Raw genomic sequence first — 27,980 nt, 5'->3', positions numbered from 1 at the left:
AATCATGTTTCACAACTTTAATAGAATATTCTATCTATTCTGTACAAATTGAAAACACCGTATTAAGTTACAAATGTGTAAGGTAAGGCTGGAGCACTCTACATGCCTGGTCACAGTGTTGATACAGCTGCTATTCAACTGCTGCCAGAGGTTGGTAATGGATGCTGAAACTAGAAATGTGTACTTTAAGTGCCACACAACAACAAAACATAGTTTTGCAGACTTCAGAACTTGAAATAAAACAAAATTGTGGAATGGAATAATTTCAGTGTTGCAAGTAAGACACCCAAACTTCAGATTTATTGAACTGACTCACTTTGATAGATTCCGTGTTCATAGTGAAAGGTCCTTTCATGCTGGACACTAAGCAATAACACTACTGGAAATTGTCTGGTTCTTTGGCTGCAACCCACTTCCACCAACAGCAAGTTTGGCCTTTACATTTTGATCTTCATCCAGAAGAGTTGTCATTTTGATGCGAGTTTGTTTCTTCTGTCTAGACTACTACATTGAGACCACTTTGAATTACCTGTTTTACAAGTACCCATATTGTATGCAAAAGAGGAAGAAAATTTTTCAAGTATATTAAAAACTATTAAAAACTATTAAAAAGCACTAATTCTGTCAAAGTACTTACAAACATGAATAAATAAATAGTAAGATGAACAACTAAGTCTCAAATATGACACCCTCTTCAATGAAGTAAAATTACTTCAACTCAACTGGTTGTACTGAGATAATAAATATGACATTTAAAGCTGCTCAAGCACTAGTTCAATCTGTAGGTTGCAAGAAACATTAAAAAATGGGGGAGGGAACTAGCAAAAAAGTCATATTGCTCTATCTGTTTCAGCTACCATACATGTCATCCATTTACTTTAGCTTCTCAGCACATTGCTATTCCACGATTTTCAATGTCGAGCAAGAAAGTGGATAATCCTCACATGGTAGTCTGGACTATTCCCCTATGCATAGGGCAAAAGGCTCTAAAGGCCTATTGACATACTTAGCTACAGTGTACCAACGGCTGTAGAGTGTGCTTTATTTAAACCTCATATTTCCCAAATGCATTGAAGTTGCCACTGTACATGTTAAGCAATAAAGTTAGTGAAAATCATGCATTTTAAAACAAATTAATTTTAAGCATTGTTAATAAGATTGTGCTGCAGCGATAGAATATCCTGAACTGCAGGCCAGGTATCCAACTATTTGTTACAAGTTGTTCAAATATCACTTCCAAGTGGTATTTCCTTATTACTGTTGTTTGCATTCAGCAGGTTGGCTGGACTCTTTCTGCATAAAGGGAAAAAGAGAAAATAAACAGTTAAAAATCAAATTGGCATGAAAGAAAACACTTCAACAAATACAGAGAAACTTGCTATGCAGTTCTGAATTAACTAGGTAACACTAGTATGTACAGGAATGCTACATGAAAACTCAAGCTACATCATAAAGGTCCAACAGAGTCACCACATTTACTGGGTTTCCCCTTGCCCCCAGCTGCTTGGTGCCCCGTAATTTATCTATTTTTGTGCTGTTAACACTGCATCCTGTAGGCCAAGGTTCACACAAACAAGAAAGCAAACCACCACCTACTGCCCTCAACCACAGGCTCTATTTGACTTCCAGCCCTACTGAACAATTTTAACAATAAACTGCCACCTCCTCCAGCTCTGAGGAGGGAGGAAGGCAGGCTGCTTATTCTGCAGCACGTCTGAGTTTTTCCTTAGGAGCCTTTCCCTTTCTGCTAAGGTGATAAAAATGTAATTAATGTGTTGATTTCTTCTAGGTTCTGCATCACCAGCAGGTAACTATTCAACAATTTAACACTGGGCAAGAAGTCCGTATGTTAATCTGAATATGTAAAAGTAGAAACACCTTCATTAGGTAGTTAAACAACTTCCCTCTTAGCAAAAGGAAGTGTATTTGGGAATGAGAACAAGTACTCAAACAGCTAAGAACTTCAGGTTTACACTGCACTTCTTGTTTTTTTTCCATTGTAAAATAGCATTCTTAGAAAGCAGGAGAATTTACTCAGTGAATTTCCACTTTGCTTCTCCCCTTACCACTCTTAATATAGTTTATTATACACAAACAGCAGTCACAGAAACTTGCTGCAGTCTAATAAAGAAAAATACAACACCTTGAACCTCACTGATGCAAAGTAAAATATTTCTTAGTTACTATCCTAAAGAAGAGGTTTATGTGTTATAAAATATGTACCCATGCTAAGCTCAGTATACATCAAGTAACCAAGAGCTAAGGCAACTAAAGCATTTTGCCTCTAGAAAGGAAGAACAGATGCAACTAATTTAAACTTTCTTATCATGAAGTTTTGCCCCAATAACCTGCACCGAATCCAGGCTGTTTCTCTGTTCCTCACCAAAACTGCTTTACGGTCACAGTGGTCACTATCCCTCCCACTTTAATTCAGCATTAGAGCCAAAGGCACAGATGTGTCAGAAACCTTTCAGACTTCTTCCTTGTGGCATTCCTCACTCAGCACATCTGGCTAACTTTAACTTTGTTCTCTCTCATCTGCCTGAAGTTCCAAGTAACACCAATGTGAATTACATTGCACTGACTGGGGACTAAATACAGGAAAAGGGGTATGTTTACACAAAACAAAATCAGCATTCTTGCTCTTAAATGAAAATTTAACTGCCACTGGGAGTTCATTGCATGCCATTCCTTTTTATTGAGGGGCAAGCGAAACACAGCAGCATTTTTATCTAAAGTTTTCTAAAGGTTTGTATTCTCCTTTAAACTGCTTGGTATTTGAACATGGCCGGAATAGTGTGCAGGCAAAATCACTTCCTCTCCTCTTTGCCTTCTGGCTAAGAGCCATGATAAAACAAGAAATCTACTATTTAAAATGTACTTTAAAAAATCTTTCCATCTCCCTCCTTCCTTCCTAGTCACCTGCTATATTTAGATCAAAATACACCTAGGCTGACCACCGCAACCATTTCCGCCAAATTTTAATGATCAAACAAAACACTTGTTGTATTTTCTAATAAACTCCATTATCCTTTCCTTATTTCTGTAAACACTTAAATCATATTTACAGCATATAAGTGTTTATCCTGTAAAAACTGAGTCACAGAGATCACAAAGTTCTTTTTTAAGAACCTTTCAGTGTTGATTACTGCTCTCAGACAAAAAGAAATAAATACAGTTTGAGGGGTTCCTGGATCTGAGGCAGTTGGAGGATTTTGAGACAAATACTGCTATTTTTAGGTTACACTTGAGGATGTATCTCTGTTGGCCCTATACACAGAATGTTTAAGCAGGCCCTAAGTATGAAGGCAGTATTTCAGATCCAGACTCCAACATAATCCATGTTCTCCCACCACTTTAACACACAGCACTGCCTTTGCTGAGGAAGCCTGCATGTGAGCCCCACGCTGCCTTCAGCTACCCTGAGCCTCATGCAGAGCATCTCAGCCTAATCCCAGAGCACACCAGCACAAAGAGAGCACAATTCCCTTCCAGTTACAGCTGCTCCAGCAGGCACAGGCACACTGAAGCTCATCTCTGGCCTTTGCTGGCTCCTGTAAGATCAGGGCCCAGACCCCAAGCTGTGAGTGGGACGCAGAGCTGACATCCACACTCCCCTTTAAAGCCTGAGCCTGCTCCTCCTGCAGAGCCCAGACGTGGTGACACTGGGTCAGCCAACCACTACACTGATCTGCCTTAGCCCCTGTGCTGTTTATCACCCCATCCTGGCAAGCTTTCCATGCTCTATTTCCCTAAATTAACTTCCCATGATATCTCAGAGAGATAGTGAAGTGCATTGGCCAGACCAGAGGGACTTGAACTGGCAAAGATAAGGAGGAATTGCATCTTATTTAAAAATAAATTTAGCAGTGAACACACATATTCAAGATCACAACCAGGGCTACAGAGACAAGAATTCTTCTGGTTGTAAACAGATTCTTTACAGTAACCATAAGCAGACTTTAATTCATCTTAAAATTGGTAGGATTTAAAAATTTTTTGTATCTTTAAAGTATTTCATTTCACATTCACTTACTCTGTGCAAGGAGTTTAAACTGCTCTGGGCCTTGAATTTCAGTCTGAGATACCATTCCAATGGATATGAACAAGCTGAGACTCCCACCTATTTTTTCTTTTTTGCTAACAAAGATCAATATATAGCTTGTTGTTACTGCCACTCACTTACTGCATCACTTTCTCACAATTAAAAATTGCACCTAAAATTCACAGGAACATAGAGCTAACACACAGAAGAAAGCAGGTCTGAGTTAATACTGCTTTCTTTCCTACACAAACCCCACTCTGTCTGCCCATCCAGGTAAACTGGTGCCCTAGAGGCTGGGGACATAAGCCCAAAATTTCCATGCCTTTTATTTTAGCAGTTTTGTTTTTTCAAAAGACATCATAAAGGAAACAGCGAATTTCTGTTAGTCTTCAGTATTTAAACACACTAGGCAAGATACATTCCCAGGTGATTCAAAGAGCAATGAAGTCTTTATCTCCTTACTTTTCCAATTCACTTTTTGGAAAGCTTCCCATCTGCTAAGGTGGCCATGCAGGAACAGGCAGATCAACAGGATCTCATCTGACTCTCCCTATGAACTCTGCTGCCAACAGCAGTATCAAGGCAGGCACCAGGCACTAAATCTGATGGCCTTTCCAGTGGAGAAGGTAGAAAGCCTTTCTGAAACATCTTCAATGTTAAAGTCCAATTATGGGACCTAAAACTGAATCTTATCTTTATTTCCTGTTCTCTGTTACTCAAGGAGAAAAAGCAATATATCTATATATCAGAATGCAAACCCAGAGCTAGCTGGAGTTAAGTGGGCAACCCTAACCCAAACTGCCTGCCTCCACATCACGGTCTGGAAATGAATTTGCTGCTGCCAGGTCCTGCCACTGTAACCCAGGAGACAACAGATCTTGAAGCCCAAGCAGTCTCTCACACACAGAGCAGCTCTTCTGCTCATGATTCAAACCAGCACTTTGCATTACCCTGCCAGCTACTTCTCAATTCCAGCACAGCCTCAGCAAGGTGAAATAAAGGCAGCTAAAGGAATGGGACATGCAAGCACATAGAAAATGCACTAGACAAAACCAGCTACATTATCCAGTTCTGTAGCATCTTCTGAAGCTACTTTCAATCATCTGACTGCTCAGTCTTCCAAAGTCACAACTTATACATGGCACAAGTGCTTTGTGGAAGAGATGATAATGAACTGGTTCTATCTGAACAACTCCAATGTACTTAAACTCACAGGAAGGAAGGAGGAAAAGTTAACAAAGCAGAAAGTGTTGACATGAAGCAAATGTACTACAACAATACAACAAATACGCTACAACAATAAAGGAGGAGGTAATAGGGAAATGACTGAGAAGGAGAAACTGGATTTGAAAGGAAAACAGACCAATTATTTTTGTGTACATGGAAAAGAAAACTACTCTAGAAAAGAAAAGAAGGGAGTGGGAACTGGCAGGCAAAGAAAGGCAAGGAACAGGGAACAAAAGGATCAGAAAATGATACAAGCAGGAAAAAGAGCGGAAAACAGGACAGAACTGGGGTATCAGTGTCAAAAAATGAAATAAAATAATTCCAAGTTGACTTGAAAACCTGGAGCCAGTGGCTAACAATTTTAACTGTAGGCAGGGAACACAGCTGTGAAACAAACTGCAGCCACTGTGACAAACAGATGTTCTACTGCTGCAGGTAAACCACCAGTGCACTAAAAACCAATTCAGAAGCACAGCTCCATTCTGAGTTTAACAAAGGCAAGGAAGGGCATTATCTATGCAGAGGGAGTGAGCTGGAAGGATTATACCTTCTTCTAAATAATTAAAATAAAAAGACACAAGCCTAAAATACAGAGGGGGAAGAAGTATGGAGGCTGTTGCAGGCATTGTTCTCTGGGAGGAATGGGATGAAAGGCGAAAGATGACAGTATACAACAGAAGGAAATTTTTCTTTCTTCTTTTAAATAAAGAGACAGATGAGCAGAAGAATAATACCTGTTCAGAATCATGAGAGATCAAGAAAAGGCTTCTAAGAGTGACTGCCTGCCTTTGTCAGGCAGCATAAATAAGATGCTAGAAAAGGCATACTAAGTAAGCTGATGACTTAGAAGAGTTTAGAAAGAGCAGAGAAGATATTTAAGAAATAATTTGCAAGTGCATTAGAAACAGTAAAGAGATGCAACATCAAACCAGAAACAAGGAAAAATAGTCTGACCAGTCTCAGTATCTTTTACCATGTGTATATGAAATACAGTTTGATTGCTACAAAGGCAGAGCAGGAAGTGTGCCAGGAAGGCAGAGTCATTCTGAAAAATCTACTTTAATTATATGATTTAAAGGCACTCATCCCTACCCATTTCTTTCTATTGTTTACTCATAAAACTTAAACTCTGAAGTCACCATTCCCCCATTTCTTTTCCCCATACAAGAAAAAAAACAAAAACAAAACAGAAAACCCTAGAAAACAAACCACATTGCATGACTACAAATGGGACTCTTGGAAGTTAGGTATGAATGGAATTCCACCTTACCTAGAAATGTATGAATGAATAACAGACTTATATTACACCTAAATGGGAAAAAATTGAAAGGAACTGTCAGCATGGATGAAAAGTGAAATGTACAAAATAATACAGGAGGCAACAACCATAACCTTCCAAGATAACTTCAGATTTTTTCCCCTACAGAATACCAAATCCTCTAAAGGATACTTCATACAAACATATGTTGATGTAGAACTAACACTGTTTCTCAGCTGCCCAACTTTTACCCTTTATAGGTACACCACTGCATCTGAATCCTACAGAGCAGTCAGAATACTGATTTTTGCCAATCTAACCCTGTTTGATTGATCTTTGTACAAGACAGACTTTCTTTAGTATAGAGAATTTCTCCTTAAGAAAAACAAACTTGACTCTTGATATCTTGATAGTGACAAAAACCATTTACTAACGATAGGATGATGTATAAAACTGTACCAGAAGAGTGACATGTCAAGCTGCTGTTAAGACTTTTATCCAAAGATCAAGCAGTTTTGCATGCCTTTCACTTTTTCACCTGTTTTTATAAAAAATTGAAAGCTTTTATGATGTTTTAAGAACTACATGAACACAAGTCTGTCATCACTGTCCCAGCTTCACTAAATATAAGCATTTACCATGACTGAAGACCTGAAAAATACCTATCAGAAGGAACACTAACCCTCAAGGCTGAATTTTAAGCCAGGTATCATAAAGTTTAAAATTCTAAGTTGAAGACTGACTTTTTTTTTGATTTCTAACCAAGTACAGACATGTAGAGTCTAACCTGCAGCCATCAGGACAACGATAAAGAACAATTCTAAGGAAAATAACATTAACAAACAAGCTAGTTGAGATTTGTCAGACTAATTCTAGCTTGAAGTCCAGCCAAAGAACATCTAAATATGACCTTTCTGAAGGAAAACTGTAACAACATTACACAGAGATGCCATTAAGAAGCAAAGGCACACAGATTGAAAATTATCTTGGTGCATGTTGGAAGCAAAAACTTGCATTTTCTCAACTGATGGAAACATTAACTTCTCTTTGAAGAGCAATTTGAGTGCTGGAGATAATAAAAACATTGCAGTCAGAAGCTAGGGTGTTTTTTTGATTGATCTTTTCACAAACTATCATACCCTTAACTACACTGCTCATGATTATAGCCTGTGTTATCACTAAGCACACAGAAGTCCTTACCTTAGGATCAGTCTCTGCATCTTCATCCTCTTCTCCCTCCTCTTCCCCCTCCAACTCCTATGACAAAATAGAGATAAACTAACAGAAATTAAAATAGGTTAAAAGTGCAACTTTTTATAATGGACAAAAAATAAAGTAGCAAATTAAATTATCACTGTATTCCAGAATGTTTCAGATGTCAACACTGGGCTGATTTAAAAGAATTCAGCATCTTACAAGTTTTAAATACAAATCTTTAAAACATGGTATAAAGGTCTCAGTATGGCTTAAGGCAACCTTCCTATGCACACTGCTAATGCAGTCCCACAGCAATTTTTAAACTTCTACCTAACAAATTATTTGGAATTTTAGTTCTGGTAATAGGCATACATGCCTGAATTTGTTCTTTAGTTCAGTCTCCCTCCAAAGAGCCACTTTATTTAGATTACTCTAGACAGGCTATGCATTTCCTGTGCAGGATTTTTGCACTCAGTTTTACACACAACTACATCCAAGTGATAACATCTGGCACTGAAAACCAATTAAAAATACATATACACACTTCTATCAATACCTAGCTTAAAAAAAAAAAAAGTAAATGTTTAGTCACTCAACAGCCTAAGTACAGAGAAAAAAAGAGACTGCATGCTGAAGGCTGCCAGCTCATATCACATCAGCTTGATAACCCCTGATGTACTCTGCTATGCTGAAGCTGACAACAATCAGGGATGTACCTTTGACAAATCAGCAAGACAGCACAGTAATAGCAGTAAAAGCAAAAAAATGTAAAGGATGTTAGTTCATTTAAGTGTGGTAACATTTAGTGACTCTGTGCAAAGCCTTTCATAGTGTGTTTGTGTTCATACAACATTATTGCAAACAGACCAGAGCCAGCCTAAATTGTTTATGCTGAGCAGTTGCACACTTCCCCTTTTTCACTTTGCATTTGGTAAAACCCACTCTTCAAGCTTATCACAGCTAAAAGCTGACAGCTGAAATTCCACTACCACCTAAGGAACAAATATTTACCATGCAGCACTCTAGAAAAAAAAAGCTTGTCTTTAATTTTTGACTCATGTCAGAAAACAGCTTTCAAAGTAGTGGATAAAAAAATGGATATATGCTCTTGCAGGAAGTACTACTATGAAAAGGGAAAACCAGGCACAGTTTTCCAAGTCATGAATGCTGAACTCTTTTGGAAAGAAGTACCATGAACAAGAGCATTTATGAACAACTGTTTTCTGCTCCATATAGAATTATTCCTGGCACTGGAATGGAAAGGGTAGTCAGTAATCTATAAAAAATAGTGTGCATCTTACCTCCTCTTCACCTTCTTCATCTTCTTCAAACTGAAAAACAAACCCAAGGTTTAATTAGCTCTGCAAGTATTTGCATAAAAATTTCTGCAGTAATAGGTGTAACATATTCAAACACTGTAAATGAAGCTAAGCTCCTTCCAGAAGCAGATTAACAACTTATAGCAAGCTGAATGACCCTTTCCTATCCCCAAGTAGCAGGATCTCTTCAGGGTTTTTTTTTGTTATTCTCATGTAATTAATACTTCACCCTAGTCTAGTCAGAAAAGGAGCAGCATGTTTCTATGTGCTGACTAATAAACAAACTGCTAATTGCATACATACATTATCATCATCCTCTATAGCTTCCCCAGTGAAGTACAGCACAGCACGAGGGACTATCCTTTCACGGAAGAAATGTCCAATTTCAAAATCTGCTGCTAAAGTGAATTCTGAGTCTTCATCCTGTAAGACAAATCAGCTTGAGTTTTCTACTGCAAATGTGATGTGACACACAGAAGCAGATGAAAATATTTTAAAGTACCATCTTTGGGAAAACACCACACTGTCATCACCAACCTTCAGGTCATAGGTACTTTCAGTACATTTTGTAATAACAGCTAAATCTAGATTTGCAGAATTGAGATTTTCTGTACAAGCTTCCTACTTTACACACACAGGTTGTTAGTGTCCTGCCAAGACACCTTTTATTAAAAAGCTCAGACTTGGCTGGCTCTGGCATCTGATGCTGCAGAACTGCTCAGAATGCTCCAGACTGATTTTTCAAGTCAGGTACCAGCCACACAGTACTGCTGAGTGGGCAGGGAAAACAATGACCTTCCCAACAGTGACACTGGAAAGGTCTTGGATCAGCAAATTGTGGAACAGTGAACTGTCAATTGATTACTTGGAGAAGTTGACAGTATCTTTCACTTTATCAAGGTGAAGCCCAGCTTTGTCAAAGGCAAAAATAACAATAAAAATACACAGTACTTAATAAAAGAACCCTGTAGTCACTATACAGTGACTTGGCAAAGAGCAATTGTGCTGTTTCAAAAACTTACCAGTGACTCTCCATCACCAGATACTGCAAAAAGAAAAGACAACAAATTTAAGAAATGCCTGTATACTCTCACCTGCCTCAATGTTCAAGATGACAAAACACAGTATAGAGACCTTCTCATACCTGAAAACACTGAGGTTATAAAGGCTTCACAAGGTAGCTATTAAAACTATGACAATTCAGATTAGTATTAAGTTAAACCTACAGAAATTGTAAGAATTTCAAATGTTGTAGCTAAAGCATCAGTGCTGCCATTTGGATGTCAAGAGATTTTTGCAAAGGAAATACTCTTTCTACAAGGATGGGTTCAGAGGACATGCAGATCAACATAATTGGTTCCTCTATTAATGCTGTAATTACAGTAACTTCATTTGGCTGGAGCACTACAAATCACTTCCTCTTCCCCAAAACAACTGGAACTAAATAGGTGAACATTTTGACATGAATCTGTAAAGCACTGTTGAGAAGCGGCCCAGTGCTGTAACCAGCCTAGAACAGGGTGGGTGCTTTGTTTGTTTAAAGAAAAAAACAACCAACTAACCAATAACCAAAAAAAATAAAATCAATGCAAAAAACCCCAACACAAATCAAAACGTACTTCCCTTCCCTACATTACCATGTGATCTACTGTGAAAGTGATAATTTGGCTCAGTTCTCAAGTTGAAAATGTAACTATCCACTGCCAGCAGATGTCAGTGTCTTGTCTTATACTGCTAATTCCAAAATGTATCCTCTGAGTATTTAGAAGAACAACATAACACCAACAGGAGACAAATCTCCATGCTTTCTTCAAAGCAGCAACAAATATAAAAGGACATTTGTGTACCAAACCCAAATTTAGAAATACATATCCCATGTTTTTTAACCCACATACATGGGCATTTGCAGTAGTAATTAGGAGGGACAGGTAGTTCATAATAGCCCACACCAGAATCAAGAACCATTCTGTTCAGTACACCTCTGGAATCACAGAACAGTGTGGGATGGAAGGGACCTTGAAGATCACTAAGTTTCAACCCCTCCACCCTGGGCAGGGACACCTTTCACAAGACCAGGCCCCATCCAGTCTGGCTTTGAACATTTCCATGAATGCCCAGAGAAGTTATGGATGCTCCAAACTCTTACAGTGTCTCACCACTTTCACAGTTAAGAATTTCTTCCTAATATCCAACCTAAACCTGCCCTCTTTTGGTCTAAAGCCATTCCATGTGTCCTGTCACTACATGCCCTTCCAAAAAGTCCCTCACCATCTTTCCTGTAGGACCCCTTTTGTTCACAAAATAAACTACTTCCCTCATCTATGCTTGCAGAAGAGGACAATGAAAGATGGACCAAGAAAAAAAAAAATGGTGCTGGAATCCATCTGAATTGCCTAAAATGTGAGTACACATCTAACATTAATCTAGGAAAATAGGAAAATTATTTATGGAGTTATCAGGGATCCCTATTTACTCCCAGAAGAAAGGACAGAAAGTTCTGTCTCTTGACACAGAGGTTTCAATGAAACTGCTGTGCTGTAACTTGACCAACAACGGAACACAGCTCTTTTGCATGTTAGAAACAAATTGATGCATGGAGCCATCTTGTGGTAAAACACGTCAACTTCTTTAAGAGAGTCTAGGAGACTCTCCCTACTATGATTCCTGTTTACACTGCAAACCTATTGGTCAAATTCTACAGCATAACAGGACAAAATCATCTGTTTGGATGGGCAAGAGTTTGCAATCTTCCTCTAGTAAGCACTTTACAATGCAGCAGCATAAACAGTTTGAATGTTTAGGTGACATAAATACAAATATATAACAACATATTTTAAAGATCCTAAATGCTTAAATTTCCACACTTACCCTTTATTGGGCTGAAGAAGTTAAAAAATGAATCATTAGGTACTTGTTTAGTAATGGTCCGAACTGTGCCTCGGCCCTTGTGTTTCTGTTTCTTCTTGATTGTTTTAACTGTAACATTTTTGCCTTTCTTCCAGTCAATGGTACACCTAGAGACAGCAGGGGACAAACAGCATTTTAACACAAGGCACCAGGGAAAAGAAGGGACTGAGCAGCAGAGCAGCAACACCAAGGCCAAGATGGCTTATCACTGTCTAGATAAAGCTGCTTGACCAGTTATGAAGTGGATCATAGTTCTAGAGATTATGTGTATGTTGGACAGGTCAAATATTTTCCTAAATGAAAATGCTGTGCAAGTTTGTCTTGGCAGATTAATCACTGCCCTCACTCCACCTGTAATTCAATTCCTCTGGCCCAACAACTGGATTTCTGTAACCAAGGCCAGGATTAAAAGCTATTCCAGAGAAAATCTCACCAGTCAGACTGTTAGAAAACAATACATGATATCCTTTAACTACAGGTCAAGGCAGTGTCCATTTACCCTAAAAATGCATGTCCAAAGAGTGGCCAGGGAGAGGGATGTTTGAGCTGTCCAAAGAGCAGTGCTCAGACTGACCTGGCAGCCAAGCACAGCAAGCTGAACAGAGACTAATTTTCAGTTCCATTCTGCTGCTGAACAAACTGACACTCAATGAAAAGTCTCTTTCCATTCAAACAAGTTTTACCCAAAGCTGTACATGGCACATAGTGAGGGGCAAACACAGCTAATACTCCTACAATGGAAATAATGGTGTCACAGTAACCCTGAAATGCCTCCAAAATACATTGTCCTATAGACAGATGGCCAAAGTCAGCAGTTTTATACTTAACCTGTATAACAAGGCACAGACATGTTTTCCTGCTCTACTTGTACCTTATTTAACACCTTCCTCAGGAAACATCAACTAAAATCAAAGTTCTGACAAATCAGCAAGCCAGGAAAGCATTCCTTTATAATACTTAAACAGAAAATATTTTGCTGTAATGAACTAAAGTTTTCTTCAAAAAGGAGTGGTCTGTTACTTAGGCACAACTTTAACTAAACTCCAAGAAGAACTTTTGCCTCACTGCAGGTGAATGCTGGATTCAACAACATCTAGAACTAGAAGTCGAGAGGTTTTGAGGTTGTCAGCACACATTCACAAAACCAAGTACGTGGCACACCTTAAATGTGAGTTAAAAAACCCCAAAAACCAAACCATCAAAACACATCCTTGAAGGGGCAGAAAAAACCTAAAATAACCACCAAAAATACCAAAAAAACCCAAATAATCACCAACAGAAAAGAATACTTAGATGCTAAGAACAACAGGGTACAAAAGCCATTTTTCATTTGTGTCAGCTCTGCCCTGGCACTGGAATTTGGTTATAGAGCAGTAATCCTGGATAGGAATATAAAGGGTTTGCTTAGATGGAACAATTCTTTTACCCCCAAGAAACTATAATGTGGTGTTCAACTCAACAGGCTTCCAGAACAGACATGAGAATTCACCATCCACAGCTGTTTTCTGAGCATGTGTTGCAAACACAATAAAAATAAAATTTAAAAAAATTGCTGCACTAGCCACAGCTGTCAGGATCAAACTGCATAACCTTTATGTTCCAGCCTCAAAGCAGGCTGAAAGAACACATGATAAATATGACCTATTCCTGCCTGATAATAATAAACCAATTAGTGCTGGAATAAAAATTGCTGAGGATATGACAAGAATCCAAGAGAGTCCAAGGCTACTCATCAGACTGAGGATGGGGGTAGTCTGTGAGAGGTAAGAACTAAAAATAATTTACCCAGTTATCTGGAAATAAAAGGTTTGTTACCTTAATTAGAGAATTATTAAATTTGAACGGTGTTCAGTTTAAAATGTACACAATGTTACAATGTATCTCCATCTATGCATCTATTACTTCTGCATGCTGAGACTAACATCATCATCACACCTACAAATGTTCCCAGTTTTGAAGTCAGTAATAATTTTATCTTTACTAATCATTATCACAATAAGCAAAAAAAAATTATGCATTTGTACTATAGAAGCTTTTTTGAATTTCAGTTTTCCTTACCCATCACAATCAACTATTTCAGGTCCTTCAAATGAAAAGGGATCTGTCTTGTCTGGCTCAGACTTCATCTTGTATGTTTTTGTCAGGACTGAATTAGAAAAGTAGTCATTGGGCCCAAAGTGGAACTCTAATGAGAAAGACTGGAAGAAATTGTGTTACTACTAACTTTCATCTATGAAATAGTTCATCAGCATAATTATCATTAATCAAACTCTGAAAACAGGGAAAAAAAACTGATGGCAAACATATTTGAAACTACAGCAGAAGCAGGAAATTATGAATGTCAATGAATTTCAAATGTGCAAGAAGCTACAACAACCTTGGCATATATTCAAATTATAAACAGGTAATTAGTAGATTTCATTCACCTTCACATATAGAACTGCTGTCTTGAAAGCAAGCTTAGAGGTATTTCCAGAAAAGTCTTGATTTTATTTCCTATGGAAGCCTCTCATCATCCTTGCACTTGGGATGAAGTTGTTATTATGAAGTAATTTTAGCATTGTAACAACACCATGTGGTTCTATTGCTCCCCCAAGTCTGATCATGATCTTAAGAGAGTGAATCAGACTTTATTTCCAGTTAAAGCACAATTTAGATTGCAAAAGTCTATTTAAATAGCACAGTCCCCCTGGAACCAGAGGGATTTTTTCCATTTGATAATAGAAAATCCTGCAAAGGAACACTGATTTCATAAACTGAGTCCTACAACCAACATGCCTCAACAACTTACAGCCTGAAGCAGATGTTTCTGGTACTCAGAAATTATTTGCAAAGATTCAGTTTCTTACATGGAGAACAAAAAGCTCCAGTTACAGAAAACCACAGCATCCATGATGCATCAGTTTTCAGTAAAGGTTTCTAAACTCCCTGCACAATGCTCACTTTGCACTCAGGATCAACTATGAACATTTCAAAGTACACTAAAACTCAAGCAGTCTTGGAAAGGGAGAGCACTAAAGAATAAAGTTTTTTGGCAGTATTGATTTAGTGACTTGAAGGGGGGAAAAGTCTGCAGGTCAGTTCAGCACAACAGAAGGTCTGAAAGCCAAAGCTTCCAACACCAGTGCCCAGCCACAGCATGTGTAACAGTTACTTTAAATATCTGATTTACTCTCCCAGTAATATGCATTACCAATTAGCCCTAATCTGCATACAAAACAGATTACATAACTGCTAAAAGACTGGCCCTGCATATACTTCCCCAGGCATTCTTCAGATTCAGGCCAGAAAACTGCCTGTTACCACCAAGTCTGCCTTGCCATCCTTTTTCTCAAGGCCATTCATGCGTGGACAAGATAAATAACTCAGGACAGATATTTAATAACAGCCTGCTCATCACAGATATTTATCCCTCACTCATCCCCCAAAGGCCCCTAATCTTTCTAAGACCCCATGAATCTCCTCACGTGACTCATGCCTGCTAAGAGAGTGGTCCAGGAGTGATGGGGACCAATGGCAACAGCAGCCTCCCCAACCCCTGTGCTCCCTGATTAAGGACAGGAAGCCACAGGGACCCAGCAGTACCCTGGGATATCTGTGCTGATTTCAGTGGCTATTTCAGCTTTGCTTCCCTTTAAAGCAATTCGAGACAGCTGCATGGTTTGGAGGCTGCCTTCAGCTAAGGCTAATCTCTCTCTGGCAAATATGCTCAGGGGAAGAGTTACAAACTTAGCTGATCCACTACCAGTGACGAACACTCATACCCAAATAATCCCATAAACCATCACTGGGACTATAAATAACCAACCAGTGGCACTATTTAGCATGCAGGATCCCAAGGGCTAGCAAGACAAAAATATCTGCACACACTGCAGTTCAGCATCTCACTGTATACCTGCTAATTAGGAGACAAGAAGCTCCAAGCTTCACATAATATTTCAAGTGTTGTAATAACCTTTCCAATACTCTTTATGTGGACATTCCTGGGGTTTTTTAATCAAATATATGCTCATGAAGTTAAAAAAAAAGAAACTGCCTTTTTTTAAGCTACTTAAGTTATACCTAGATACATCATCCAGGTCTCAATATGCTAGCTAAGGATCCTGATGTCCTAATAAATATGTAAAGAGAAATTATAATTATAAAATACATATGAGTTTACCCATGTGGTTATAAAACAAGTAAACAGTAATGGAGTCATTTATGCTTCATGCAGATGAAAGTTTCTATGTGCAAGCCATAACAAACAGGACTTTGAAGCACTTTATTTGCACTCAAGTAAATCCACTTTTGGAGTGCCATAACTACAATTAATTGTTTTGGGTCAACAGTAAATCAGAAAATTCCTAATTATCATGTATTTCTTGAGCAGCAAAACCTAATCCCCAGCAGAATTAGTGTATCTATGACACACTGGTTATGTGAAGCTCATACAGCACAAAGCTACCACTGCTGCACCAATTTTCAACAAAGAACTGCAGATTTTGTTGAAAGACAGTCACACACAGCTGCAGAACAGGTTTCACTCAAGCAGTTAGGAACACATCCTTTGTTTCCAAATACAGAAGGGACATGGAGTTTGTCAGCCTTCCATTATTGGATTTAATGTAGCACTGGAATGGAACCTATTTGCAGAAAAATGCTGTCAAAAGGTTACGAACAGTGCAAGACAAGATAAATTCAGTGTGTAAAGAGCTCTCCAGCTTAAGGTACTATAAAACAAAGCTGAATGAGAACACAAAAATCATGTGGGCAAAAAAAAAAAAACCAACCCTATGCCCATCTCATCCAAATGCCACTGAATAGATATGCTTCAAGACACAACAGGCAATTCCTTAGAATACTTTATTTTGTGCTTAGACAACTCATTTTCTTCCTAAAACTCATATCCTCTCCCTAAGCCCTGCAATCTTTAGAAACTTAATTCTCAGTTTTTCTCTGCCATTCTAATTTCTTGCCAATTATCAGCCTGAGTGTTTCAGTACTGGCAGACTTGCTAATAACCATTAAAAGCTATTCTGAGAAAGTCCTCCTATCTTTCTTATGTGAATCTTCAATGATGGCATTTATTTCAGACATTCTCAGAAGACCATCACTCCATAAGGCAAAACAAAAAAATACCAAATATAAGAAAAAAGCCAGAATGACAAAATTTAAAGAAAGTATATGTAGGCTCAAATTCCATCCTTCTCCCTGCCTCCCCCTCAAAGGGAGTTCAAGGAATAAGTATAGTCTGCATAAACTGAATAAGCAGCAGAGCAACTTCAAGAAACACAGTATCTGTTTCTGTACATCGAACTTAAACAGAACAAATTTCCAAAATTAAAAAAGCATGAAGTAATACTTTAAAGAATACTCATGAGGAACACTTTAAAAATACTATCTAATATATTTTCTATTCTTTTCAACAGGCATATTATCTATAATCATTGTCTTTGATTAGTATTACCAAGTCATATTGCTTTTGAAATAATACTTGATACACAGAATCTTTCCCACAATTCATTTTCAAATCAAAAGCAGCATGTAATTCTATTACTAAGAGCAGCTACACTTGAATTTGAGAGAGAAAAGAAAGCAAAAACTAGATAGATCTCAGCCAGAATTTTAATCTAGAAACTAAGGTAATGTCAGAGCTGTCCAGGCTAAGAATGAAAGAGCAAAAAGTATGGAAATCTGGAGATAAATCTTTCAAAGGCAATGCATGAAAATAATACCTTAGAAAGAAACCTCCCCCCCACACAACAACAGCCAAAGAGAGCTAATGAGTATTTCGGAATGCTGCTCACTTCATTAATACAATCTTCATGAGAAACAAGCAGAGAAAACTCACCATAGGCTGTCCTGGTTCAGAAAACTTAACTTTAATATCCTGCAGATGTTTCAAGATAGGTTCATCATATTCCTAAGCAGAAAAAAGCAAAATTCAATTCAGCAGGCAATACTTAGAAAAACAGTCACTCCTTAATTAAGAAGCACACCTTATAACTAATTCAACAATTTCAGCTAAAGTAAAGGTCTAGATCTAAATTTCTTAATCATAGTTGCAAATTCTATGTGCTAAATTCTCAATCATTTTAGGGCTGATCTTCAGTAAACAAAGCTGCTGGGATGTATTACTGAAGACACAGTAACTTCATTCAAGGGATTTATTACCAGTGAGATTCAGAGGCAGACACACTCCAGGGAACTCTTCTGTAACATTATTAAAAGCCACTAATACAAGTGCAGGCATAACTACCTAAGCTATTTAAAACAAATTCAACCAACCCAAGGTATTCTTACAACCTTGCAACAATAATCCTTTATGGATTAAACTAAAAATGCTTGTCCATCATTTCAAGCATCTTCAGGGATTGCAAAGACTCAAAAGATTTGGTGTCTTACACCAAAGGATTGACTCACACTCCACAAGGACTGACTATTAACAGGAAAAGCAGCAATTCATTTGATACAGCAGAAGTTGCTCATTTCAGAGTAAAAACTTACTTGTACTAATTCACTTAGCATATCTACATTCCTAAAGATAGTAAACCAGAAGTCTGGAATTCCTTTGACATTTGTCTCTTCCGCTTTTTCATCTATTACCACTGCATTTTTCAGTTCTCCCTGGGAAAGAAATACAGAAACAGCTGAGAAATTATTAAATATACTAAGAAGTCACAATTTAAACAGAGACAGAAGTACAAAACAATTGCCATCTCTGAAGCTGTGTTTAAGGAACATTTAAAATTTACTTTTTTATTCCTCTGCAAATGAAGTTGAGATACAAGGTTTATTTACACAACTGAACATATACGCAATTCAGACTTACTTTCAGCTAATTTGAAATTCTTCTATATGAACACTAAATAGACCAAGTGTCTGCTTCACTGATTTGAAACAACAGAAATAATTAAAACACTTCCTTCTTTCTAGAAAGAGAAAAAATATGTATCTATTTTTCTATTAATCTAATTTCTGTAGCTCCATAAGCCACCTACAGCATGCCATCTAAAAATTTAAAATCTAACTTTGTTCTCTGAAATGCTTTTTTAGCTTGCCCATTTTGCAGAATACTTGTAAAGTTGTTTTTTACAGGTATCTTTCATTATTATGCTGTGTCCAATTATTACTATTTTGGGAAAGAGGATGTCCTTCCACATAACTGATGTCAAATGTTATAAAAAGAAGAATGAGGAAGTAATTTCTCAATCCTAAACAACCCTGGGAATTGAGTCTGAAAGCTGCACCTTTTCTTTTACACCACTAGATAGCAGCAGATATTTAAGATGTTTCTGGCAGTTGCTTGGGTTATGACGTGCCAAGAATACAAAGCTGCAATTTATTTCCCATCTAGACGTGTTTCTGATTTTATTGTGTGGAATATGGCTGTCAAAGCTGTATTTACACAGAGCCTAAGGAATGTTTTTTGCTCATGCACATGGAGCACTCAGTGTCATGCTCAATCTCAGGAGATCAGTAAAAACAAAGAACAATTCACTTTGAACAGAGAAAAAAAAAAACAAGAAGGAATCAGGCTAAGCAAAAAATGCAAAGAAAACCTGACAGAATGGTAAACAGAGTTTTCTAAGTAGGTCGCTTTTCTGAGACAAAGCCTGAGCACACATCTCTAGAAATGATGCTGGGAAAGTAACAGGCAGCCCACAGACTATAAAATGCCTCCTAAATCTAGACAGCTCCTACTCAATGGACAAATAGGAATCCACCAGCCAAGCAGACACTTGATTAGCTCGATTCTGTTTTATGGCTGTGTGACAAGTGTCCCACCTGTATTTATGAAAATGAAAGCTAATTCTGTCCCCCAAAATAATGGAGACAGGCAGAGAACCAACCAGTCCTGTATTATCTTAGGGTTTCATGTAGCACTGGAATGGAACCCATTAGCAGGAAGGTGCTGTTAACAGGTTACGAACAGTGCCAACAAAAGCAACTCCTCAAATTTGAACAAAGGCTAAACTAATGGTGTAGAAGCTTTCACTGGCCAGAACAGTGCATTCATCACAAGAACACAGCACTGACACTAAACTCCTTTCAATGGCAAGAACAAGAATTTAACTCTGACAATCTGATATACCCATAGTAGATGACCCAGCTTATACTCACAGCCAGTTTTTCTTCATCCTCATTTTCACTGTGCCATTCTGCCTCTGCATCTGTGGGTTCAGCTTCCCCATTAATAAACTCTCTTCTCTGTGATAAAAAAACCCAAAAATGTAGTTGAAGATGTAAAATTATATATACATAACCAGAACTGTCAGGAACAAACAAATAAGAATTATATACATAATTTTCCTACCTTATCAAAAAGAGGTTGATAGAGTGCTGCATATTTTCTCTCTAAGTCATGTACTTCTTCATAGAATTTAGCTTCTATATGGGCACATTTCACCTGGAGCTTTTTCAAGGCATCAATTCTTCTTATCACTGCTTTTGGAAAGCTAAAAATCAAAATTATTTAAGGTTAAAAGTTAGTTGCCTCAGCATTATTTCACATATTACTGAGAATTAGGTTGCTTATAACTACATGCAATTTTAAAATAAAAGGCTTATGTCAAACATACATGTTTCTCCAAAACCTATTTCAAAAAGTTGAAAGAATCCTCTCCTACCCAAGTTGTTCTCAAAGGTGTTATCTTCTGTTCCATTCCCTGGGGCCACTACCCTCCCCGTGTAGTTCAGAGATCTGAAATTAATACCTTTGTTTACACCTAAACTTTGAGACTAGATTTGTGCTGATCCATCTATGAAAAATAAGAACTGTGCACTCTACAGGAGAAAGCTTTGTTTCATGGGTCATACTCATAAAGCACACACTGCCCATCTACACTTTCAATTATTAAACATTTAGACATAGTCATGTAAAAAGATCTCACTATAGAACTTAGGTTTTTTCTGAAAAGAGGTCTAAACCAGCAATTCTCAGTCAAGAAATAAAAGTGTAAGTATTTATTAAAGGCAGCATTTAAATCTACTTTACAGTCAATATAAAACTAAGTTTCAAACTAGGGATATAGAGGTACTGAACTTTCCATTACATCCAGAAGAGCAATGTTATAGAAATCATCAGTCACTGTAGCACATACCCTGTCAGACTAAGGGTCACAGAAGGAAACAAACGAGGGAAGGGAGTTATTTCTATCCAAAACAAGAAACAGCCATGGTAAATATTGAACGGGACAAAACTTTGTTTGCAAGTTTGCATTAGGTAAAACATCACTCTTCTTCCAGAAGTAAGACACTATGAATCACAGGTTAAGTAAACCATTTTTCTTAGTGAATCATTTATTCTGATTTTCTAGCCTAATTACAGTAACAATATTCTATTATGCCTTCAGTCTTTCAGTATTTTATCATGCCCACTACTTACGTTTCAATGTAACTGGAAGGAGTAACTGGTGTGTTGTCAAGACGTTCCTGAAGAGCTGCCAGGACCTGTGGATTTTGCATCACTTGGTCTGCCAGCTTTTCTATGAAGACAGAAAACCCCTTTTAAACAAATTTGCACAGATTTATAATGCTTTTTGTCATACTGAGTCTTACAGCAGTCGCAGTAAAAATACTATTTTCACACCTCAAATAACATCACTATCACTGTTATTTAAGGTGTGAAAACAGTGAGTATTTTACTGCTAACACAAATAATTACTTCAGGACCAGCTTTCAGGAATATAAAGTTAATGAAAATAAAAATAATAAATAATAGAATATGAAATTACTATTCTATAATGATAGAATAATAATAAAGATAATGATAGAAAAAGCACTCTTCTCTTTGCAAATCTATCAGTTGCTTTTACATGCAAGTACTATATTGACAACACAGGCAAATTTCCTGTTTTCCCCTTATGTAACAAAGTACAAGCAGAAGTTTCTCTATCCTTCTGTATTAGCTATACCTTTAAAGCCACATATAAATTTTCAGGAGGAGAACCACTGAATTACACTTCCAGGAGATCTGTTTTCCAGTTAGTGTGACTCCTGAAAAAGCCCTTCCAACTCTGTGTACAGTACTATAAGCAGCACAGCACTGTGACCTTGACAACCACTTGTATTTACCTCAAGAAGATTTTATAATCTGTAAGACTCCTCAACCATCACAACACTTCCCAGTAAGACAACTTTTACAGGAGTTCAGATCTAAAATGCTTCTGGTTAGGTGTTAAAAACCCTTATTAATAACCATGCAGTGTGTAATGGTGTGAGGACTTGTGCTTTTCACATTTTTCCATTCTTTCTCAGTGCTCTTTTCCTCAGGTATTAAAAACCCAATAATTTGCACAGCACACACTAACATGGTGAAGCTTTTATATGCTTGCATTTGTGTGTTGCTTTGTTCTTCTTACTTATTTGGAATTTTGTTGTTACTTTTTCTCAAGCAACTTGACTTTAAAAATTATTCAATGGTGTCTACCAGTTCTCATGCAATTTTCAATTGCCAGTCACAAAGGATTTATTGAAAAAAAAAATAGGTAATGAGGGAGACCTAAAGAACATTCAGTGACCACATATATGGAATATATTTCACTATAACTTACAAATTTGAGTATCTGGAGAAATAATGGAACTGCAGCTTTTTTGAACTCAGAAACATTAATTTGAAAAACACTACTCAGCAGTTATCTGTAGACCTTGCTAATGGAGAGTAAAAACTTCCAGGACACATTCTGAAGATGCACTTTCTGAGAAACAAGAGAGTAAAGAACTAGCATACAAAGAGAACTGCCCACTTTGGTAACTATGCTGACAAAGAATACGTGTTGTTACAAGCCAGCCTTTGCAGGCCTTATTGCAAGGGTCTAGAAGGTCATTTCAGGCAATGGAAAAGCACCACAGTCACAACACACACAAAAATACAGCCTTCACTCTGGTTTTGGCTGCAATAAACATGGAAAACATCAGAAAGTGAACAGTTAGCCTAAAAACCATTGTTTTCATAGTTTTGCTTTCAGCTGTGAACACATCTCCAGTTTTGACTGTAAAGGCTTGTTACACTTCTGTAATGTCACCTACTACTATGTATTTCATACCTTTCTTGTTGCTTGCATTTTTAGCAGCCTCCAGAGACTCTGAAGCAGTATCTTCTGTTTTACTAAAAGAATTCAAAGGGTAACATATTAAAATAGCATCACATTACACAAATGTCAGCACTGAAGTACTTTGGTTTACTACAGACATGTTTTATAGACAATTACCCCAATAAAAGGCGTATTTATGTCTTCAAGCTTGTGAAAACTAAAAAGAAACAAACCAACCTCAAAACAAAACATAACAAGCCCAAAACAAAAACCTCTGACAGATAAATTCATCTCATTAAGTGAATGGCTGGCCAATCATGTGTATGATTCAGTCTGTGAATCATGTGGCCATTCACTCTGCACAGGAAAGTGTTTTTACTCAGAGATAAAAATATGAGACACTTTTAGTGTAAGTGATGCAGAAAAACATGGCAAAGGATGCAGCTATGAAAGGAAGATGAACAAGAGATAAAAGCTCTGTTTCCAACTTTTCTGTTTTGATAGAAACACTCACTCCTATTCTAAAAGACATGTCCCTGGCCTCCCCAGCTCCCTGCTGCAAGGTGTTCCATCTCACTTCCTAGGCTGGAGAAGGAGAGGGCCCAGCATGAGCCAAGAGCCAGCCAGTATTCCCTGTGCTCCTGCCACCTCAGAGGTGACATAATGCACACTGGATAGGGCTGAAACTAACCCTAACACACAAACCCAGAAGAGATAGTGCAAATGCACATGGGTATTATCAGGTACAGGACAGACCAGCTTATCCAGCACTGCAAGCCTCAGAAGAGCAGCAGCACATATAGATCTGCATCAGTTCCATAAAAATAATGTATGGTCAAAAAATACTAAATAAACTAGAAGAAAAAGGTGCCTTTTTGCATGCTTAAATTACACAGATTAGAGAAACACTAAGGCTCTTCAGTTCTTTAGAGCATTTAGAAAAACATTACCATTTTATTCTTATCCAAGTCTGGTAATCCACTCTTCACAGTTAAAAAAAAAACCAAACAAACAAAAAAAAAAAAACAACAAAACTTCTCCAGCAGAACACCAGATATACACCTGGCTCTAACTACCTTGATTTAATTTCAGGAAAACAGCCCAACATACCTGTTATCTGCCATCTGTGTGCCTGTATCCACCTGCAAATTGAAAAGCAGTGTTTAAAAATACTTGAACAGTAATTTGTTTACCTCAACAGAAGATGAAAATAGAACAGGTCATTGTTTAAAACCTCAATGCAAATTAACAGCTACTGGTTTTTTGCTATAAAATTCATCATGCATAATCCCTCCCAGGAAACTGAATAGCTACCACAGTATCCAACTCAAAATGAAACTTGCTCAGTTTTTGAAGTCTGTCAGGTGGTTTTACCCTCCCAGAACTTATTTTTTCTGTTAAATACTCCAGATACTAATGAATTTCTACCCCATTATGGGTTTTCAGTCTGAAGGTAAGTGCCACAGTTTCCTAGATTAGCTCAGCATTCTATCAAAAAGAAGCCAAAGAAGAAGACATAAATGTATTATTTTCTAATTCCTTGACAGCATCATAGTAAATAATGAATTTTTAATCTCTGCCTATGTAGCACACTTGAGCAAAAGTTCAAATGAATTAATTACAATAACTTCCAAATTACTTTTTTCTTTCATCACCCAGGCAGAAAAACATGTTTCACATGTCTGTTTAATCAGGGTTATTTTTGTGAGTAGCTGCTTCTGCGGCTCTACTGTCAAAACCTCTTCTCTTGCTAAATAATTGTCTTCTATTTGGTGTTTTTTTATCTAGCAACAGGGAAGAGAGAATCCCCTGTATTAAGATTTGCTCCTTATTTATCAGGAGTCAGAAAATGAAGAGGCAAGAGAGAAGTTAAAATCTCGTTATTAACAATGACTGGAACCAAGTTTAGCACAGCTACCCCAGCCCCCAGTATCTAAATTAGTTCTCCTGAGAAACCAGAGGGAGCCAGATTGTCCAACTTATTCTGCTGTTCTTTCCTTTCTGGGGTGAAATAGCCCAGCCTGCACACGTATTTCAGAAGAGAGATTGGGGTTTCCACCCCCACTTTAAAAAGCTGATCACAAATCACAATAATCACTACCTGCCATAGAAACACAGGTGGTGTTTCCCACCACCAGACTTTCACGAAAGCACACCTTGGTCTGTGAGTCAAACTGAGAACAAAAAGCAGCTTCAGTCACTCAGAGCTGACAGCTCTGCTTTCCCCAGCTCTCTGAAGGCCACAGAGGCTGATTCCAGGCCCAGCTTCCAACAGAGGGCCGCCAAAGGAGAACCTGGGCGCTGATGCCAACGGGAGCAGCCCAGGGATCGCACGCACCCTTCCGTGTGGAAAACGCTGAGCGCCGCTCCCAGCTGCAAAGGCAGCCCTGGCACAGCCCCTGCTGAGGGCTGAAAGCTCTGCTGCTGCTCAGCAGCACTGCCAGGGCACTCCAGATGACTGCACAGGCAGCTGTTCCCATCTCCCATACAAGCCTGGAACCCACCCTGCAGGCTCAGGCCAGAACAAAACGAAGGGGCTTCTGGCAGAGGAGGTGTTCCACCAGCTCAGGCTGATTCACCCCAAACACTTCCTCTTGCCTTAAACACCACAGGGGAAAGGGGCAAAGCCAGCAACCACTGCTAGAGCACACCAGATCTTCACAATGTCACAGCTGAAGAAAAGGAGCATAAATGAGCATTTCCTTCCACAGCAACAGAAGGCAGGGATTAAAAGATACAATAAAAGAGGTAAAACAGAGCAAGCTGACCCAATATCAGAGTTCAGCCAACAAGTTATATGATGCCAGTCTCTATTAGAGGAGGCACAGAAGGCAACTAAAAATGCAGACTGGCAGTACTTAAGGGTTACCCTCCAGGGCTTGTGACTTCCAGCCTTGGCCCAGCAACCCAGCTAATGGAACAGACTCTGCTCCACATGAAAATTCTTCTGCTCAGCTGTTTGTGCTCTATTTCCTGCAGGGAACTACTCCTCAAGATCCTCATGTGTGTTTGGAAAACATGGAACAATGTTTGAATAGCAGCTGAATTCATCTCCACTGGAACAGGCATGAACTGGGCATGTTCTGACAAAAGCCACTCACCGGGAACAAGCAAGAACAAAAAAAAGAAGAAAGGAAAAAGGCACCATTCCCTGGTGCAAACACATACTTCAAGTCTTGTGTCACCCCTAGACTTGTGTCTTTGGCAACTGGAAAGTAAAAAGAAGTATATAAATAAATAATCAGAGGCAACTTTCTTAGGAGACAGCTTGTGATTCCCAGTTTCATTCCAGCTGCCTTGCACTGACTCCACTGCCACAGAGGCACCAACAAAACTGTTAGGGACAAGCTGCTGAGGGCCACTGCCGGGGGGGAAAGGTAATTTAAGAGCTAGAGCTCAGCACACACCAGCTGACAAAAGCCAGTACCAAAGCACTAAGCCCTCGTGGACATTGTCTCCATTGCTTTCCAAGCAGCTTTACAGGCAATGAAGACAGGAAAAAGCAACCAGAACCCAAGGAAGTAACAACGATTATTACTACTACCACCACCATTAAAAGGCCAAATTAGTGCCTGATTTCTCCTGGGCAGTTCCCTGATCCCAGTGACTCACGCAGATGAAGCTTTGGGGATGGAGGAGATCAGATCAAGGCCCTGTCCTACAAGGCAGCTACTGCTGCACCTTGTCTGGCACAAATGCCACACCCCATCAATCCCTTAAAGCTGCAGGACTGTAAACTGGAGGCACACCAGGACAGGAAAAGTTCATTACAAGGACAATCTCCTAAAGGACACAAATTCAAGGAAAAAAATCAACACACTGGCAAGATGTACTCATAAATAGAAGTGTACACGGAATAAATCTTCCCTGCCTTGCACAAACCTTCTAAACACAACCGAAGGGCAAAACAGGAAACTGAAGGGCTCCTGAACTCACAGGAAGACTCCTGCCCACAGCTGTTAAGTGTTTTCCGTAACTACAACAAATCAGAAGAGAAAGTTACAGCTTCCGTTCCAGAGGCACTGAGCTGTAACCCCGCGGGAAGCCACAAACAAACAGCCGGATACTTTTTGTAGGGATAATAAGTAATCATGAAAAATTATTTGAGGAAGAAACTCATTCACCTGTTCCACAACCCCGGAGATGAGGAATACTCAGCTCGCCTCCGAAGTTTAGCAAAAGGAACACTATCTTGTTTAGAGATGACCTCATAAAAATGTTCCTAGTAATTCCGGCTTCATCCGTAATTCCACACTCGCGCTACCTTTCTATTTGAAAGCCTCGTGAGCAGACGCTACAGGAAGGGAATCTGATAAATCCTACGGGCACCAGTACTGTGTGCAGTAAACAATCGCAGCATCAAAGAAAATCTCAAACAGGCCGTCACGTGGGAGACAAGGAACGCAAATGCAAAACCGAGCCCCCGAACCGCCGGCCGCGCTGCGGGAACACAGCACCGTGCCCGAGATCAGGCGAAAGCTCCGCACCGCAGCCAAGCAGCGCGGGCCTTGCCTCAGGCCGAGCAGGGCGGCGGGGGCAGCGCTCAGCCCGGCAGCCCTCGCTCCCTCCCTGCCGCCCTCCTCCTCCCCGCTCCCCCGGGAGGGCGGGGACAGGGCAGGCGCGCTGCCAGCCAGCGCGGCCATACATGCGGCCGGAACCCCCGCGTTCCCCGGCCCCAGGCACGGAGCAACGCGGGACCCGTTCCGTGGGCCCCAACTTCTGGAACCGCCCTTAAAATGGAACCGCGGCAGGCCGGGCGCGATCCCCTCCGCGCCGCGCGGCTGCGGTGGCCGCCGTGCTCCGCCCCTGAGCGGGCCCTGAGCGAACCCCCAGTGCCGCGCCGCGGTGGCGGCGCCCGGCTCGGCCCGTCCGCTGTGCCCGCCGGGTGCCCGGGCGCGGGGCCCGGGGCCGCCCGCCCTCACCTGCCCGCGCCCCTCACGCCGCAGAGGCCGCAGCGCCGCCGGGCTCCTCGCAGCCTCCTCGCTCGGGCAGCGCCGCCGCTAACAAAC

The 27,980-nt window shown here is 39.4% G+C and overlaps 1 protein-coding gene and 2 non-coding genes across 5 annotated transcripts; all 3 read right to left on the bottom strand.

The window, feature by feature from the left end:
• Positions 1-2: 2 nt before the first annotated feature.
• On the bottom strand, positions 3-27,980 carry NAP1L4 (nucleosome assembly protein 1 like 4). 3 transcript variants are annotated; one of them, XM_063158635.1, is made up of 16 exons: positions 27,894-27,980; positions 24,082-24,113; positions 22,984-23,045; positions 21,324-21,423; positions 20,253-20,394; positions 20,060-20,146; positions 18,443-18,562; positions 17,787-17,858; positions 14,012-14,151; positions 11,915-12,060; positions 10,069-10,091; positions 9,350-9,469; positions 9,029-9,058; positions 7,731-7,787; positions 6,543-6,580; positions 1,248-1,293 (listed from the first exon to the last, which is right to left on the bottom strand). In XM_063158635.1, exons 2-15 carry the CDS (start codon positions 24,093-24,095, stop codon positions 6,575-6,577), a joined length of 1,119 nt encoding a protein of 372 aa, XP_063014705.1. In that variant the 5' UTR covers positions 24,096-24,113; positions 27,894-27,980; the 3' UTR covers positions 1,248-1,293; positions 6,543-6,574. The 3 variants fall into 3 exon arrangements, 2 of the variants coding, with proteins under 2 accessions (XP_063014704.1, XP_063014705.1); XM_063158634.1 differs by lacking the exon at positions 6,543-6,580 and having other exon boundaries at positions 3-1,293; XR_010028048.1 differs by lacking the exon at positions 1,248-1,293 and having other exon boundaries at positions 6,566-6,580; positions 7,731-7,808.
• LOC134420428 (small nucleolar RNA SNORA54) lies at positions 16,501-16,621 on the bottom strand. The gene has a single exon (XR_010028345.1). It is a non-coding gene; the product is annotated as a small nucleolar RNA SNORA54 (small nucleolar RNA).
• Positions 19,749-19,876, bottom strand: LOC134420429 (small nucleolar RNA SNORA54). The gene has a single exon (XR_010028346.1). It is a non-coding gene; the product is annotated as a small nucleolar RNA SNORA54 (small nucleolar RNA).

This window comes from Melospiza melodia, chromosome 6, assembly GCF_035770615.1.
Source record: "Melospiza melodia melodia isolate bMelMel2 chromosome 6, bMelMel2.pri, whole genome shotgun sequence".
Classification (NCBI taxonomy): Eukaryota; Metazoa; Chordata; class Aves; order Passeriformes; family Passerellidae; genus Melospiza; species Melospiza melodia.
The sequence above is the reverse complement of the archived record's forward strand: the minus strand, read 5'-3'. Positions and strand labels throughout refer to the sequence as shown.

Bases quoted from the DNA above. Each gene is read 5' to 3' on its own strand.
- NAP1L4 (XM_063158634.1), bottom strand. The intron at 18,563-20,059 runs GTGAGTATAAGC...TTTCTTTCCCAG, and splicing joins AGGATGAAGAAAAACTGGCT to GGAGAACTGAAAAATGCAGT. The intron at 9,059-9,349 runs GTATGTATGCAA...TTTGTTTTTCAG, and splicing joins CTATAGAGGATGATGATAAT to TTTGAAGAAGATGAAGAAGG.